The sequence below is a fragment of the Salmo trutta genome, chromosome 13, assembly GCF_901001165.1.
Source record: "Salmo trutta chromosome 13, fSalTru1.1, whole genome shotgun sequence".
In the NCBI taxonomy this organism is placed as follows: Eukaryota; Metazoa; Chordata; class Actinopteri; order Salmoniformes; family Salmonidae; genus Salmo; species Salmo trutta.
In genome coordinates this window covers 36,379,959-36,398,774 of record NC_042969.1, presented here as the reverse complement: position 1 = coordinate 36,398,774, position 18,816 = coordinate 36,379,959, and the positions used below count along the sequence as shown (strand labels likewise).

Sequence of the window (18,816 nt, the reverse complement as noted above, 5' to 3'; positions counted from 1 at the left end):
GGTAAGATATATTTCCTCCCTCCCATTAGAAGGTAAGATATATTTCCTCCCTCCCAATAGAAGGTAAGATATATTTCTTTCCTCCCATTAGATGGTAAGAGATATATTTCCTTCCTCCCATGAGATGGTAAGATATATTTCCTCCCTCCCATTAGATGGTAAGATATATTTCCTCCCTCCCAATAGAAGGTAAGATATATTTCCTCCCTCCCATTAGAAGGTAAGATATATTTCCTCCCTCCCATTAGAAGGTAAGATATATTTCCTCCCTCCCAATAGAAGGTAAGATATATTTCCTTCCTCCCATTAGATGGTAAGAGATATATTTCCTTCCTCCCATGAGATGGTAAGATATATATTTCCTCCCTCCCAATAGAAGGTAAGATATATATTTCTTCCTCCCATTAGATGGTAAGAGATATATTTCCTTCCTCCCATTAGATGGTAAGAGATATATTTCTTCCTCCCATTAGATGGTAAGAGATATATTTCTTCCTCCCATTAGATGGTAAGATATATATTTCCTCTCTCCCATTAGATGGTAAGAGATATATTTCTTCCTCCCATTAGATGGTAAGAGATATATTTCCTTCCTCCCATTAGATGGTAAGAGATATATTTCTTCCTCCCATTAGAAGGTAAAATATATTTCCTCCCTCCCATTAGATGGTAAGATATATATTTCCTTCCTCTCATGAGATGGTAAGATATATTTCCTCCCTCCCATTAGATGGTAAGATATATATTTCCTTCCTCTCATGAGATGGTAAGATATATTTCCTCCCTCCCATTAGATGGTAAGATATATATTTCCTTCCTCTCATGAGATGGTAAGATATATATTTCCTCTCTCCCATGAGATGGTAAGAGATATATTTCTTCCTCCCATTAGAAGGTAAGATATATTTCCTCCCTCCCATTAGAAGCTGAATGGTGGAGATGTCTGCAGACCCATCAAACAATCGATCTTGATCTTGAGCATCAAAACATAATCACAATCACAGTGCAAAAAGCCAAATACAGTTACAGTATGACCATATTATAATAATAATAATTTATTAAACTTTTATAGCATGTTTTATTACAATCTCAAAGAGCTTTAAGCAACAACAAAAAAATGAAAAAAAGACATACAATTTAGAAAAACCAAAACAAATAGTTCATGGCCGATCATGGCAGGCAGGGTAGTTAATTAATGGCTTGAGGCAGTCGGCACCAGGAGGAAGGCTAGAGTAGAGGCAGTTCAGAGGTGAAACAGAGGAGGGGGGGGTCACATCCAGGGGGTGTCAGACTGGTCCAGAGCTGTTCATCAAGGGCACCTTGGCCCTTTCCGTAGCTGAAGCGGCGCTTCTCAGTAATAGTCTCTGAAGTCAATCTTCATGGGTAGAACTCCTTCACTACAGTACCGATGTGTAGCACCCAACAGGGTGAACCCACGACAGCCGAGAAAGCACCAGAAAAGCACACTGCACATCAGTCCAGAAGCTAACCACTGGAGAAAACTGCTCAAAACTTCAACATCTTCAACGAGCCTGCCATCTCCAAACAACACCCCCTTACTTTGAATCAAAACATAGCTAAGTTTCTAGCAAACTAGCTAGCTAGCTATCTGAGCTTCTTGATGACAGTGACGCATTAGTTAGGTGAAACCAACTGACTTACCAGTCATGCCATGCCGATAGCTAACAAATTAGCTAAGAAAAACAAAAATGGTATTAAAAAATGCAATAAAAAGTACTTAAAATGTATTCAATATTTACACATTTACAGGAGTTCCTAGCCTTGGCTGCTATGGCAATGATTGAACCTCAAATATAGTACATCACAGCTATAGTATTAAATACAACTGTATACAACTGACACACCAAATACATCTACAGTATGAAATACACCTGTATACAGCTGACACACACCAAATACATCTACAGTATGAAATACAGCCGTGACACCAAATACATCTACAGTATGAAATACACCTGTATACAGCTGACACACACCAAATACATCTACAGTATGAAATACACCTCTATACAGCTGACACACACCAAATACATCTACAGTATGAAATACACCTGTATACAGCTGACACACCAAATACATCTACAGTATGAAATACACCTGTATACAGCTGACACACATCAAATACAGATATAGGATTTTGATTTGATCACTCTTTTGTTGCTGAGAATTCTGCTGCACAGCAGGAAATGCAAACGTGTAGTGTATTCAAGGCTTCTGAAGTTTGTAATTTCCACTTGAATTCCCATTTCCTGTTGCTGCAGCTACAGTATGACATGCTCTACAGAAGTACAGTGGGGCAAAAAAGTATTTAGTCAGCCACCAATTGTGCAAGTTCTCCCACTTAAAAAGATGAGAGAGGCCGGTAATTTTCATCATAGGTACACTTCAACTATGACAGACAAAATTAGAGAAAAAATCCAGAAAATCACATTGTAGGATTTTTAATGAATTTATTTGCAAATTATGGTGGAAAATAAGTATTTGGTCAATAACAAAAGTTTATCTCAACACTTTGTTATATACCCTTTGTTGTCAATGACACAGGTCAAACGTTTTCTGTAAGTCTTCACAAGGTTTTCACACACTGTTGCTGGTATTTTGGCCCATTCCTCCATGCAGATCTCCTCTAGAGCAGTGATGTTTTGGGGCTGTCGCTGGGCAACACGGACTTTCAACTCCCTCCAAAGATTTTCTATGGGGTTGAGATCTGGAGACTGGCTAGGCCACTCCAGGACCTTGAAATGCTTCTTACGAAGCCACTCCTTCGTTGCCCGGGTGGTGTGTTTGGGATCATTGTCATGCTGAAAGACCCAGCCACGTTTCATCTTCAATGCCCTTGCTGATGGAAGGAGGTTTTCACTCAAAATCTCACGATACATGGCCCCATTCATTCTTTCCTTTACACGGATCAGTCGTCCTGGTCCCTTTGCAGAAAAACAGCCCCAAAGAATGATGTTTCCACCCCCATGCTTCACAGTAGGTATGGTGTTCTTTGGATGCAACTCAGCATTCTTTTTCCTCCAAACACGACGAGTTGAGTTTTTACCAAAAAGTTATATTTTGGTTTCATCTGACCATATGACATTCTCCCAATCCTCTTCTGGATCATCCAAATGCTCTCTAGCAAACTTCAGACGGGCCTGGACATGTACTGGCTTAAGCAGGGGGACACGTCTGGCACTGCAGGATTTGAGTCCCTGGCGGCGTAGTGTGTTACTGATGGTAGGCTTTGTTACTTTGGTCCCAGCTCTCTGCAGGTCATTCACTAGGTCCCCCCGTGGGGTTCTGGGATTTTTGCTCACCGTTCTTGTGATCATTTTGACCCCACGGGGTGAGATCTTGCGTGGAGCCCCAGATCCAGGGAGATTATCAGTGGTCTTGTATGTCTTCCATTTCCTAATAATTGCTCCCACAGTTGATTTCTTCAAACCAAGCTGCTTACCTATTGCAGATTCAGTCTTCCCAGCCTGGTGCAGGTCTACAATTTTGTTTCTGGTGTCCTTTGACAGCTCTTTGGTCTTGGCAATAGTGGAGTTTGGAGTGTGACTGTTTGAGGTTGTGGACAGGTGTATTTTATACTGATAACAAGTTCAAACAGGTGCCATTAATACAGGTAACGAGTGGAGGACAGAGGAGCCTCTTAAAGAAGAAGTTACAGGTCTGTGAGAGCCAGAAATCTTGCTTCTTTGTAGGTGACCAAATACTTATTTTCCACCATAATTTGCAAATAAATTCATAAATAATCCTACAATGTGATTTTTCTGGATTTTTTTTCTCTCATTTTGTCTGTCATAGTTAACGTGTACCTATGATGAAAATTACAGGCCTCTCTCATCTTTTAAGTGGGAGAACTTGCACAATTGGTGGCTGACTAAATACTTTTTTGCCCAACTGTATGTGGGCACCCCTTCAAATTAGTGGATTTGGCTATTTCAGCCACACCCATTGCTGACATGTGTATAAAACCGAACACACAGCCATGCAATCCCCACAGACAAACATTAACAGTAAAATGGCTTTACTGAAGAGCTCAGTGACATTCAACGTGGCACCGTTCCAACAAGTCTGTTCGTCAAATTTCTGCGCTGCTCAAGCTGCCCCGGTCAACTCTAAGTGTTGTTATTTTGAAGTGGAAACGTCTAGGAGCAACAACGGCTCAGGTCACACAAGCTCACAGAACGGGCCCACCGAGTGCTGAAGCGTGTAGCGCGTAAATATCGTCTGTCCTCAGTTGTAACACTCACTACCGAGTTACAAACTGCCTCTGGAAGCAACGTGAGCACAATAACTGTTTGTCGGGAGCTTCATGATATGGGTTTCCATGGCCAAGCAGCCACACACAAGCCTAAGATCACCATGCGCAATGCCAAGCATCGGCTGGAGTGGTGTGAAGCTCGCCGCCATTGGACTCAGAGCAGTGGAAACTTGTTCTCTGGAGTGATGAATCACGCTCCACCATCTGACAGACGAATCTTGGTTTGGCGGATGCCAGGAGAACGCTACCTGCCCCAATACATAGTGCCAACTGTAAAGTTTAGCGGAGGAGGAATAATGGTCTGGGGTTGTTTTTCATGGTTCGGGCTAGGCCCCTTTGTTCCAGTGAAGGGAATTCTTAATGCTACAACATAGAATGACATTCTAGATGTTTCTGTGCTTCTAACTTTGTGGCAACAGTTTGTGGAAGGCCCTTTCCTGTTTCAGCATGACAATGCCCCCGTTCACAAAGTGAGGTCCATACAGAATTGGTTTGCCGAGATCGGTGTGGAAGAACTTGACTGGCCTGCACAGAGCCCTGACCTCAACCCCATCAAATACGTTTGGGATGAATTGGAACGCCGAATGCAAGCCAGGCCTAATCGCCCAACATCAGTGCCCGACCTCACTAATGCTCTTCAATCAATCAATCAATCAATCAATCAATCAAATGTATTTATAAAGCCCTTCTTCATCAGCTGATGTCACAAAGTGCTGTACAGAAAACCAGCCTAAAACCCCAAACAGCAATGCAAGTGTAGAAGCACGGTGGCTAGGAAAAACTCCCTAGAAAGGCCAGAACTTAGAAAGAAAACTAGAGAGGAACCAGGCTGATGGGTGGCCAGTCCTCATCTGGCTGTGCCGGTTGGAGATTATAACAGAACATGGCCAAGATGTTCAAATGTTCATAGATGACCAGCAGGGTCAAATAATAATAATCACAGTGGTTGTAGAGGGTGCAACAGGTCGGCACCTCAGGAGTAAATGTCAGTTGGCTTTTCATAGCCGATCATTCAGAGTATCTCTACCGCTCTTGCTGTCTCTAGAGAGTTGAAAACAGCAGGTCTGGGACAGGTAGCACGTCCGGTGAACAGGTCAGGGTTCCATAGCCGCATGGCTGAATGGAAGCAAGTCCCTGCAGCAATGTTCCAACATCTAATGGAAAGCCTTCCCAGAAGAGTGGAGGATGTTATAGCAGCAAATGGGGGACCAACTCCATATTAATGCCCATGATTTTGGAATGAGATGTTTGACGAGCAGGTGTCAACATACTTCTGGTCATGTGGTGTATGACAAACACAGCATGTTCCAGTGAAATCCTGGTTGTATTATTAACTGTCTGTGTTCCCACTGTCTTCAGCTTACGGCTCAGACATCGAGGAGGACGTTACAGGAGAGACCTCAGGGCACTTTAAGAAGATGCTGGTTGTTTTACTCCAGGTAAGTCGTTTTACAAGGTCACAGCCATGGAAACAGGAAATGTAATTGATCTCAATGTGATTTGACTATTTGAAAGGCTGTCAATAGCTTGTTTTCTAGTTTTCATATTTTTTTCGTAAGTAGATCTAGTCTGGGTACCAATCTGTTACCTACCTTGTTGTTGTCCTAACCTCTCATTTGTATAGCTGTTTAGTCAGACTTTGTGTGTGTGTGTGTGTGTTTCCAGGGAACCAGAGATGAACCAGGAGTAGTGCATGCTGACCTAATAGAGGAGGACGCTCAGGTGAGTGTTTAAAGCAGTAGAACACGTTCACCATAATAGAAACACCAAACATTTGTTACCCTTCCTAACCCTATCAACCTCACCCCTTTTCTTCCTGTCTCTAACTATCCCTTTTCAACACTTTTCAACACTTTTCAGGTGCTGCTTGCAGCCGGGGAGGAGCAATGGGGCACAGAGGAGTCCATATTCATTATGTTGCTGGGAAACCGCAGTTTCAACCACCTCCAGATGGGTGAGTATAACACTGGGGTACATAAACATGAGGCTGAGAGCGACAACACTATCGTAGCCTCAGCCTGACCAGAACACTGGCTAGGTCCCAAATGGCACCCTACTCCCTACATAGTGCGCTGTCTATAACCCATAGATGTTAACAGTAGTGCACTATGTAACGAATAGGGTTCCATTTGGAACGCACACATTATGACGTCGGTGTGACATTTACTAGTGTGAATCGGTCATTTCTTCTCACACCCACAACACACAGGGATCCTGGTTGTATCAGGCTACTGAGTTATGTGTCTGTGGTCTGGTCTCAGTAGTTCACTGACTAGGATACCATGCCAGGGAATTACTCTGTTCTCTGTCTTCATCCTGCAGTGTTTGATAAGTACCAGGAGATAGCAGAGAAGTCCATAGAGGACAGTATCAAGAGTGAGCTGTCTGGGGACTTTGAGAGACTCATGTTGGCTGTCGGTACGTGTTGACTCTTTCTGATAGCACACATGAAAATCCTTTCGCCTGGTTAAAAATCCGACAGAACCAAATTGAAATCAAATTGAACACCGTTGAGTACACTCACCGTCGTTCAGTCTGGTCTAATCATACCTAGTCAAGTCATCCACAAACTCTTATTTCAACATGTCTGTCTTGTGCTCACGGTCTCCTACAGTTCAGTGCATCAGGAGTGTACCTATGTACTTCGCCAAGCGTCTCTACAAGTCTATGAAGGTAAAATCAACGGCTTATTCTCATTAAAGTCTTTCAGTCTCAGCTGCGCTCATACAGTATCAACCTCACTCTGACCAACAAGCTCTCAATTCAATTCAAAGGGCTTTATTGGCATGGGGAAACGTATGTTTACATTGCCAAAGCAAGTGAAATGGATAAACAAAATAAATAATAAAAAGTGAACAGTAAATCTCTCTCTCCAGGGTCTTGGTACACAAGACAACACTCTGATCAGGATCATGATCTGTCGTTCTGAGATAGACATGCTGGATATCCGGGAGTGCTTCCGTATGTGCTATGAGAAGTCCCTGTACAACATGATCAAGGTGATACAACTTAACTTAAACCCGTATATGCTTTGATCCTATAGATTGTAACCTCTAGACGTTACAATGCCTCTTGTTTGAAGTTCTGTCTTAGTTCTTAGTCACCTTGTCTAGTGACTGAGATAAGAGTAACATTATGACTCCATACTGTCTATCTAACTAGCTATCTGTCTGTCCAACTAGCTATCTGTCTGTCCAACTAGCTGTCTGTCCAACCAGCTATCTGTATATATAACTAGCTATCTCTCTATCTGTATATCTCCCTGTCTGTCTAACTAGCTATCTGTCTATCTGTATACCTCTCTGTCTATCTAACTAGCTATCTGTCTAGCTAACTAACTATCTGTATATATCCCTGTCTATCTAACTAGCTATATGTCTATCTAACTAGCTATATGTCTATCTAACTAGCTATATCCCTGTCTATATGTATGTCTCTCTGTCTATCTAACTAAATAGCTGTCAAGCTGTATATCTCCCTGTCTGTCTAACTAGCTATCTGTCTATCTAGCTATCTGTCTGTCTTACTAGCTATCTATCTAACTATCTGTATATATCCTTGTCTATCTAACTAGCTATCTCCCTGTCTATTGTATATATCTCTGTATATATGTCTGTCTAACTAGCTGTCTGTATATCTAACTAGCTGTATGTATATTTAGCTATCTGTCTATCTAACTTGCTATCTGTCTATCTAACTTGCTATCTGTCTATCTAACTATCTATGTCTCTCTAACTAGCTATCTCCTTGTCTATCTATATACCTCTGTCTGTCTATCTAACTAGCTATCTGTATACGTCTGTCTGTCAGTCTGTCTATCTACCTAGCCATCTGTCTATCTACCTAGCTATCTCCCTGTCTATCTGTATATCTCTCAGTCTGTCTGTCTAACTAACTATCTCCCCGTCTATCTGTATATCTCTGTCTAACTATCTATATGTCTATCTGTATATCTCTGTCTATCTATCTAACCTGTATAACTAGCCATATGTCTATCTAACTAGCTATCTGTCTATCTAACTAACTATCTATCTAATTAGCTATCTGTATAACTAGCTATATGCCTATCTGTATATCTCCCTGTCTGTCTAACTAGCTATATGTCTATCTAACTAACTATCTGTATATCTCCCTGTCTATACAACTAGCTATGTGTCTATCTAACTAGCTCTCTGTCTATCTAACTAGCAGTCTGTATATCTGTATATCTCCCTGTCTATCTAGGTGTCTATCTAACTAGCTTTCTGTCTATCTGTATATGTCCCTGTCTCTCTAACTAGCTGTCAGTCTATATGTCCCTGTTTAACTAACTAACATGGTGTCTTAATGTTCCATCTGGTCTTCTACCCATCAGGAAGACACATCAGGAGATTACAAGAGGACTCTGCTGGCCCTGTGTGGAGGAGATGATGAGTAAGTTAGTTACTGCTGATTGATGGAGCAGTAACTAGTAGTACATTTTCACCGCTTGGGGGTGACATTGCACCATCTCAATTTATCCACAGTTGGCAGATTCGACAATGCCTTTTTCTGAGAAAACATTAAGCCAAGGAGCTGAAGCCCAAAGCTTCCCTAAAAAGTTAGAGAATTTAGAATGAAATGTGGTCATAGTTCAAGAGTCAGAGGAGAAATACTGTTCATATATAACTCTCAACAGGCAAGCCTGAAGGGTTAGAACAGGGTCTGCTTATAGTGTAAGGGGTGGGGGAGTGCTAAGCTGACATAAGGAATTGTGGTCATGCTATCGATATTGTGGTCATACTAAGATGGTCATACTGTGGATAATTTTGCTATTTGATTTTGAATTGTATGACCCCTTTAGGTATCAACATACAAAAAAGAGGTATTTGATAAAATAACAATTTTGGCCTTTACAACTAAAGCCGATAGAAACGCATTGAATTACACATTCATAAATGTCAAAAAGGACAGTCAGAAAATAAATCATAAAAACAGGGTTCTGAAGTGTCTATGCTATATCTAGGAGATACAGTGCATTCGAAAAGTATTCAGACCCCTTCCCTTTTTCAAAATGTTGTTACGTTACAGCCTTATTCTAAAATGGATTAAATTATATTTTTTCCTCATCAATCTACACACAATACCCCATAATGACATCACAATACCCCATAATGACATCACAATACCCCATAATGACATCAAAATACCCCATAATGACAAAGTAAAAACAGGTTTTTAGAAATACCTTATTTACATAGGTATTCAGATCCTTTGCTATGAGACTCAAAATGGAGCTCAGGTCCATCCTGTTTCCATTGAACATCCTTAAGATGTTTTTACAACTTGATTTGAGTCCACATGTGGTAAATTCAATTGATTGGACATGATTTGGAAAGGCACACACCTGTCTATATAAGGTCCAACAGTTAATAGTGCACGTCAGAGCAAAAAACCAAGCTATGAGTTCGAAGGAATTGTCCGTAGAGCTCCGAGACAGGATTGTGTCGAGGCACAGATCAGGGGAAGGGTACCAAAACATTTCTGCCGCATTGAAGGTCCCCAAGAACACAGTGGCCACCATCATTCTTAAATGGAAGAAGTTTGGAACCACCAAGACTCTTCCTAGAGCTGGTCGCCTGGCCAAACTGAGCAATCAGGGGAGAAGGGCCTTGGTCAGGGAGGTGACCAAGAACCCAATGTCTCCTGACACTTGTGGGGGTTGTAGAGCAAAACAGAAAACACCATTGTGAGAGGCTCATCTTTCCATAGAGTGGTCACAAAAGTTTGTAGTTCAAACCGTTCGGACGCTGCAGACGATTACGCGACAAGACCAATTTTCGGTATGTCTCATGGTATGACAAACACCGCTCTAGCTCTGCCACCTTCCACCGCAGATGCGGAAGTGCGACAGAGGTGGAAGAGGTGGATTGAGACCCATCCAATGATATCTCTAGTTTAAACTGAAGGATTTTGATGGAGATTTTTTGGTTATTTAACTTAAATTGACATACCCGTGCGTTAATCAACTTTACGGGGTTAAAACAGCTATAAACCCCATTGTGACAGGGGAAATGGAAGCTAACTGTTGTGTGCAACAGGGAGTGGCAATGCAAGCTTCACACATGTATTTATTTTGCTAAAATATTTATATTCGGGTAACGATGACGTGGACGTCGATTTTTAAGGCAGCCCCCTGCTCCTCTCTTGAGTCAGAGGAAAATGCGGAAGACACATTTGGTTTGAATGCATTGTGCAACTGAATACGGTATTCCCCATTTCCTTCCTATTTATGGGTAACAGGGTTGACGTGTTATGCTTGACCCACTCAGTTTTTTCACCACAAAACACCAGGAAATATCCAGAAAGAGTACAACCCAGCTCACATGCTTTTACACTATGAATTGAGTATTCAATGTTTCTTTAGAAAATTACATTCTAAAGCAATAGTTAATAAAACTAGAGTTCAGTTCACGTAACAGGTTTTGTGGTGAAAAAACTGAGTATATATATATATAAGCTCTGTGGCTTTGTTGTAGGGGAGTCAGGGTTAGTTCTGTGGTTTTGTTGTAGGGGAGTCAGGGTTAGTTCTGTGGTTTTGTTGTAGGGGAGTCAGGGTTAGTTCTGTGGTTTTGTTGTAGGAGAGTCAGGGTTAGTTCTGTGGTTTTGTTGTTGGGGGGGTCAGGGTTAGACCTGTGGTTTTGTTGTTGGGGGGGGTCAGGGTTAGTTCTGTGGTTTTGTTGTTGGGGGGGTCAGGGTTAGTTCTGTGGTTTTGTTGTTGGGGGGGTCAGGGTTAGTTCTGTGGTTTTGTTGTAGGGGAGTCAGGGTTAGTTCTGTGGTTTTGTTGTAGGGGAGTCAGGGTTAGCTCTGGTTTTGTTGTTGGGGGGGTCAGGGTTAGCTCTGGGTTTGTTGTTGGGGGGGTCACGGTTAGCTCTGGTTTTGTTGTTGAGGGGGGGTCAGGGTTAGATCTGTGGTTTTGTTGGGGTGGGGGTCAGGGTTAGATCTGTGGTTTTGTTGTAGGGGGGGTCAGGGTTAGATCTGTGGTTTTGTTGTGGGGGGTCAGGGTTAGATCTGTGGTTTTGTTGTAGGGGGGGTCAGGGTTAGCTCTGTGGTTTTGTTGATGGGGGGTCAGGGTTAGATCTGTGGTTTTATTGTTGGGGGGGTCAGGGTTAGATCTGTGGTTTTATTGTTGGGGGGGTCAGGGTTAGATCTGTGGTTTTGTTGTGGGGGGTCAGGGTTAGCTCTGGTTTTGTTGTGGGGGGGTCAGGGTTAGCTCTGTGGTTTTGTTGTGGGGGGGGTCAGGGTTAGCTCTGTGGTTTTGTTGTGGGGGGGTCAGGGTTAGCTCTGTGGTTTTGTTGTGGGGGGGTCAGGGTTAGCTCTGTGGTTTTGTTGTGGGGGGGTCAGGGTTAGCTCTGTGGTTTTGTTGTGGGGGGGTCAGGGTTAGCTCTGTGGTTTTGTTGTGGGGGGGGTCAGGGTTAGCTCTGTGGTTTTGTTGTGGGGGGGGTGTTGAGTTGAGTCATGATTAGATTTGATTAGATACATTTTCTTATTAAAGTGTCTTGCATCTTCAGGATGCCCAGCCCAGATTGGCTTATAAGCCACTGTCTGTTTTTATGATTCAGTCTGTTCCATACTCCTTGTCTCATTAGTCTATAATTGGTCATTGCAGCCTTGCAGGAGAGTTCTTCCCAGAGGCTGCTCAGCTAGCCTACAAGATGTGGGAAACAAGCGCCATGACAAAAGTCCAGGTTTGGCCCGTGCCCTCTGCCCTCTGCCCACACATCCCAAATGGCACCCTATTCTCCCATTCAACATGTGTCCCAAATGGCCCTATTTAGTGCACTAGTGGACTCTGGTCAAAAGTAGCTCACTGTATAGGGTTACATTTGGGACACAGCCTTTGTGGCATTTTGGCCCTAAAAAATAGTACACTATGTAGGGTGTCATTTCAGAGTTGCACATAGTATAGATTGCATGTTTGTTCTGGCTCTGCCATGCATCTCAATACCTTTACAATGATCTCTTCCCTTGCTGTGGCCCCTCAACCCGTGCTGATAACTCTACCGTCTCTTCCCTTGCTGTGGCCCCTCAACCCGTGCTGATAACTCTACCGTCTCTTCCCTTGCTGTGGCCCCTCAACCCGTGCTGATAACTCTACCGTCTCTTCCCTTGCTGTGGCCCCTCAACCCGTGCTGATAACTCTACCGTCTCTTCCCTTGCTGTGGCCCCTCAACCCGTGCTGATAACTCTACCGTCTCTTCCCTTGCTGTGGCCCCTCAACCCGTGCTGATAACTCTACCGTCTCTTCCCTTGCTGTGGCCCCTCAACCCGTGCTGATAACTCTACCGTCTCTTCCCTTGCTGTGGCCCCTCAACCCGTGCTGATAACTCTACCGTCTCTTCCCTTGCTGTGGCCCCTCAACCCGTGCTGATAACTCTACCGTCTCTTCCCTTGCTGTGGCCCCTCAACCCGTGCTGATAACTCTACCGTCTCTTCCCTTGCTGTGGCCCCTTAACCCGTGCTGATAACTCTACCGTCTCTTCCCTTGCTGTGGCCCCTCAACCCGTGCTGATAACCCTACCGTCTCTTCCCTTGCTGTGGCCCCTCAACCCGTGCTGATAACCCTACCATATCTTCCCTTGCTGTGGCCCCTCAACTCGTGTTGACCTGTGCATGTTTGCTTCTCTGAGTGTGTTGACATTTCAGAAGGAGGATTATGCAATAACGGCTTTGCCTTTACTGTGTGTGTGTGTGTGTTAACTATATCTGATTTGTCCCCTGCCCCCTCTCATCCTCTCTTCTTCAGCTCAGACCAACCATCCGTCCTGCCAGTGATTTTGACCCGGCTGATGATGCTCAGAACCTGAGGAAAGCCATGAAAGGCTTTGGTACATTGCCTCCCATGGAAAACACATCGCCTTCACTCTAACTGTGTTTATGACATTGTTGTAACTGGTTCATACATCATATGATATTGTATGAAAGAAATATATGGAAGTGTTTGATAAAACAGGTATTTATAACCATTGATCCTGTCATGTCTTCAGGCACAGATGAAGACGTCATCATTGACATTGTGGCTAACAGAAGCAACGAGCAGAGACAGGAGATCAGACAGGCCTTTAAGTCCATCCTCGGCAGGGTAAGACAGACATCCCCAACACTCACATAGTAGCGCTTTACATTGTAATGTGAAACCCACCGCATCCAAAACTCAATGTGTTTGCTGGAATGTGATGACATCATTCCAGTGAGTGGGTGATGCACAGCAGCCATTTTGTGCCAGTAGTTCCACATATGGGCTACAGATGAACACAAGATCAGATGGTCATCTGTTCTGTGTGTTAACTATGACCTCTCCTATAGGACCTGATGAAGGATCTGAAGTCTGAACTCTCTAAGAACCTGGAGAGGCTGATTATCGGCCTGATGCTGACGCCTGCTGAGTTTGACGCCAAAATGATGAGGAAAGCGATGGAGGTAGGAGAAGGTGGTGGTCAGTATATCTACAGCGGATTCGTAAAGGATTCAGACACGTTGACTTTTTCCACATTTTGTTATGTTATAGCCTTATTCTAAAATTGATGAAATTACTTTTTTTCTCCCTCATCAATCTACACACAATACCCCATAATAATAAAGCAAAAACATATTTTTAGAAATGTTTGCAAATGTATATTTAAAAAAACAACTGAAATATCACATTTACGTAAGTATTCAAACCATTTACTCAGTACTTTGTTGAAGCAACTTTGGCAGCGATTACAGCCTTGAGTCTTCTTGGAGTATGACGGTACAAGCTTGGCACACCTGTATTTGGGGAATTTCTCCCATTCTTCTCTGCAGATCCTCTCAAGCTCTGTCAGGTTGGATGGGGAGCAACACTGCAAAGCTATTTTCTGATCTCTCCAGAGATGTTAGATCGAGTGGGCTACTCAAGGACATTCAGAGACTTGTCCCAAAGCCACACCTGCGTTGTCTTGGCTGTGTGCTTAGGGTCGTTGTCAGGTTGGAAGATGAACCATCTCCCCAGTCTGAGGTCCTGAGCGCTCTGGAGCAGGTTTTCATCAAGAATCTCTCTGTACTTTGCATCGTTCATCTTTCCCTCGGTCAGGACTAGTCTCCCAGTCCCTGCCAATGAAAAACATCCCCACAGCATGATGCTACCACCACCATGCTTCACCGCAGGGATGGTGGCAGGTTTCCTCCAGACGTGACACTTGGAATTCAGGCCAAATAATTCAATCTTGGTTTCATCAGACCAGAGAATCTTGTTTTTCATTGTCTGAAAGTCTTTAGGCGCCTTTTGGCAAACTCCAAGTGGACTGTCATGTGCCTTTTACTGAGGAGTGACTTCCATCTAGCCACTCTACCATAAAGGCCTGATTGGTGGAGTGCTGCAGAGATGGATGTCCTTCTTGAAGGTTCTCCCATCTCCACAGAGGAACTCTGCAGCTCTGTTAGAGTGACCATCGGGTTCTTGGTCACCTCCCTGACCAAGTTTGGCCGGGCAGCCAGCTCAGTTTGGCCGGGCGGCCAGCTCTAGGAAGAGTCTTGGTGGTTCCAAACTTCTTCCATTTAAGAATGATGGAGGCCACTGTGTTCTTGGGCACCCTCAATGCTGCAGACATTTTTTGGTATCCTTCCCGAGATCTGTGCCTCAACACAATCCTGTCTCGGAGCTCTATGGACAATTCCTTCGACCTTATGGCTTGGTTTTTGCTCTGACATGCACTGTCAACTGTGAGACCTTATTTAGACAGGTGTGTGCCTTTCCAAATCATATCCAATCAATTGAATTTACCACAGGTGCACTCCAATCAAGTTGTAGAAACATCTCAAGGATGATCAATGGAAGTAGGATGCACCTGAGCTCAATTTCAAGTCTCATAGCAAAGGGTCTGAATACTTATGTAAAAACGGTATTTCAGTTTTTTACAAACATTTCAAAGAATCAAATCAAATCGTATTTGTCACATACGCCGAATACAACAGGTTTAGACCTTACAGTGAAATGCTTACTTACACGCCCTTAACCAACAATGCAGTTTTAAGAAAATACCCCCCAAAAATTTGAATTAGAATAACAAATAATTAAAGGGCAGGAATAAATAACAATAGCAGGTCTACATACAGGGGGTACCGGTACAGAATCAATGTGCGGGGGCCCCCGGTGTCGAGGTAATTGAGGTAATATATACATGTAGGTAGAGTTATTAAAGTGACTATGGATAGATAATAACGGACAGTAGCAGCAGCCTTCCAGGGCAGGGGGGGCAATGCAAATGGTCTGGGTAGCCATTTGACTAGATGTTCAAGAGTCTTTGGGGTAGAAGATATTTAGGAGCCTCTTGGACCTAGACTTGGTGCTCCGGGAACCACGCGGTAGCAGAGAGAGCAGTCTATGACTAGGGTGGCTGGAGTCTTTGACCATTTTTAGGGCCTTCCTCTGACACCACCTGGTATAGAGGTCCTGGATGGCAGGAAGCTTGGCCCAGGTGATGTACTGGGTCTGTAGTGCCTTGCAGTCGGAGGCCGAGCAGTTGCCATACCAGGCAGTGATGCAACCAGTCAGGATGCTCTCAAGGGTGCAGCTGTAGAACCTTTTGAGGATCTGAGGACCCATGCCAAATCTTTTCAGTCTCCTGAAGGGGAATAGGTTTTGTCGTGCCCTCTTCACGACTGTCTTGGTGTGCTTGGACCATGTTAGTTTGTTGGTGATGTGGACGCCAAGGAACTTGAAGCTCTCAACCTGCTCCACTACAGCCCCATCGATGAGAATGGGGGCGTGCTCGGTCCTCCTTTTCCTGTAGTCCACAATCATCTCCTTTGTCTTGATCACGTTGAGGGAGAGGTTGTTGTCCTTGCACCACACGATCAGGTCTCTGACCTCTTCCCTATAGGCTGTCTCATCGTTTTCGGTGATCAGGCCTACCACTGTTGTGCCATCAGCAAACTTAATGATGGTTTTGGAGTGAACAGGGAGTACAGGAGGGGACTGAGCACGCACCCCTGAGAGGCCCCTGAGTTGACGTGTCGGATGTGTTGTTACCTACCCTTACCACCTGGGGGTGGCCCGTCTGGAAGTCCAGGATCCATTTGCAGAGGGAGGTGTTTAGTCCCAGGGTCCTTAGCTTAGTGATGAGCTTTGAGGGCACTACGGTGATGAACGCTGAGCTGTAGTCAATGAATAGCATTCTCACATTGGTGATCCTTTTGTCCCGGTGTGAAAGGGCAGTGTGGAGTGCAATAGAGATTGCATCATCTGTGGATCTATTGGTGCGGTTTGCAAATTAGAGTGGGTCTAGGGTTTCTGGTATAATGGTGTTGATGTGAGCCATGACCAGCCTTTCAAAAGACTTCATGGCTACAGACGTGAGTGCTACAGGTCGCTAGTCATTTAGGCAGGTTACCTTAGTGTTCTTGGGCACAGGGATTATCGTGGTCTGCTTGAAACATGTTGGTATTACAGACTTCGACAGGGAGAGGTTACAAATGTCAGTGAAGACACTTGCCAGTTGGTCAGCGCATGCTCAGAGTACACGTCCTGGTTATCCGTCTGGCCCTGCAGCCTTGTGAATGTTGACCTGTTTAAAGGTCTTACTCACATCGGTTGCGGAGGGCGTGATCACACAGTCGTCCGGAACATCTGATCCTCTCATGCATGTTTCAGTGTTACTGTGGCCCTGCCACATCTGACGAGCGTCAGAGCCGGTGTAGTACGATTCGATCTTAATCCTGTATTGACGCTTTGCCTGTTTGATGGTTCGTCGGAAGGCATAGCGGGATTTCTTATAAGCTTCCGGGTTAGAGTCCCGCTCCTTGTAAGCTGCAGCTCTACCCTTTAGCTCAGTGCGGATGTTGCCTGTAATCCATGGATGCTGGTTGGGGTATGTATGTACAGTCACTGTGGGGACAACTTCCTCGATGCACTTATTGATGAAGCCAGTGACTAATGTGGTGTACTCCTCACTGCCATCGGAAGAATCCTGGAACATATTCCAGTCTGTGCTAGCAAACCAGTTCTGTAGTTTAGCATCTGCTTCATCTGACCACTTTTTTATAGACCAAGTCACTGGTGCTTCCAGCTTTAATTTTTGCTTGTAAGCAGGAATCAGGAGGATAGAATTATGTTCAGATTTGACAAATGCAGGGTGAGGGAGAGCTTTGTACGTGTTTCTGTGTGTGGAGGAAAGGTGGTCTAGAATGTTTCTCCATCTGGTTGCACATTTAACATGCTGATAGAAATGAGGTAAAACTGATTTAAGTTTCCCTGCATTAAAGTCCCCGGCCACTCGGAGCGCCGCCTCTGGATGAGCATTTTCCTGTTTGCTTATGGCGGCATGCAGCTCATTCAGCGCGGTTTTAGTGCCAGCATTGGTCTGTGGTGGTATGTAGACAGCTACGAAAAATACAGATGAAAACTTTCTAGGTAGATAGTGTGGTCTGCAGCTTATCATGAGATACTCTACCTCAGGCGACCAAAACCTTGGGACTTCCTTAGATATCATGCACCAGCTGTTGTTTACATAAATGCATAGGCCCCCGCCCCGTGCCTTACCAGAGGCTGCTGTTCTATCCTGCCGATAGAGTGTATGGTATGTAGCTGTATGTTCTTAATGTCGTCATTCAGCCACGACTCGGTGAAACGTAAGATATAGTTTTTAATGTTGATTTGGTAGAATAAACGTGCTTTCAGTTCGTCCCATTTTATTTCCAGCAATTGAACGTTAGCTAGCAGGACGGAAGGCAAGGGCAGATTAGCCACTCGTCACATGATGCTCACAAGGCACCCTGATCTCTTTCCGCGAAGTCTCCGTTTCCTTCTCCAGCGAATCACTGGGATCTGGGCCAGGTCGGGTGTCTGTATTATATCTCTCCCGTCCGACTCATTGAAGAATAACTCTTTGTCCAGTTTGAGGTAAGCAATCGCAGTTCTGATGTCCAGAAGCTCTTTTCGGTCATAAGAGATGGTAGCAGCAACATTATGTACAAAACAAGTTACGAACAACGCGAAAAAATGTATTGCCTATAAGACGGCAGCCTTCCCCTCCGGCACCATCACTAGAATGTTTTTACTTTGCCAATATTGGGTATTGTATGTAGATTGCTGAAGGAAAAAACTATAACGTGGTTTCCGAATGCACTGTAATATTTAGAAATGTATTTACACACTGAATGTTTGTGAAGGTGGTGGATCTCTCAGTATGATACATATCTAGTAGACAAGTCTTAGTATGAGATAACATCTTCTGTTCTGTGTGATACATATTTAGTATGTTTCACAGACAAAGGACCGCCCACAGGTTCTTTCTCCAGTGGGTGGATTTATGTGTGAGGCAGATATGATGAACTATGAATCAAAAGTGTTCTGACAGCACAGTGTGAGAGTGTGAGAGTGTGTGAGAGAGAGAGAGACAGTGTTGAGCAAGGTAGGCGTTTCCATGTTGACTAAATCCAAAGATTCTAAAAGATAAATCTCAGCATTTAGAAGACATGCAATGGATTTGATGTTCGGCTGCTCAAACAAACCAGAATTACAACACCCCTTTCCTATTCCGGGAGTCACACAAAATGTGTCA

General features: G+C 44.0%; 1 protein-coding gene across 4 annotated transcripts in view; it reads left to right on the top strand.

The window, feature by feature from the left end:
• The window catches only part of LOC115205739 (annexin A6), a 39,045-nt gene that overhangs the window by 7,185 nt on the left and 13,044 nt on the right, over positions 1-18,816 (top strand). For all 4 annotated transcript variants that reach the window (XR_003880667.1, XM_029772022.1, XM_029772021.1 and 1 more), the window contains exons 7-17: positions 5,636-5,715; positions 5,942-5,998; positions 6,137-6,230; positions 6,599-6,694; positions 6,891-6,949; positions 7,153-7,275; positions 8,631-8,689; positions 11,904-11,982; positions 13,041-13,122; positions 13,282-13,376; positions 13,601-13,714. Coding sequence is in view for 3 of the 4 variants with exons in the window: in XM_029772022.1 (XP_029627882.1) it covers positions 5,636-5,715; positions 5,942-5,998; positions 6,137-6,230; positions 6,599-6,694; positions 6,891-6,949; positions 7,153-7,275; positions 8,631-8,689; positions 11,904-11,982; positions 13,041-13,122; positions 13,282-13,376; positions 13,601-13,714 (938 nt within the window). In the remaining variant the exon portion in view is untranslated. The remainder of the gene's footprint in view (positions 1-5,635; positions 5,716-5,941; positions 5,999-6,136; positions 6,231-6,598; positions 6,695-6,890; positions 6,950-7,152; positions 7,276-8,630; positions 8,690-11,903; positions 11,983-13,040; positions 13,123-13,281; positions 13,377-13,600; positions 13,715-18,816) is intronic.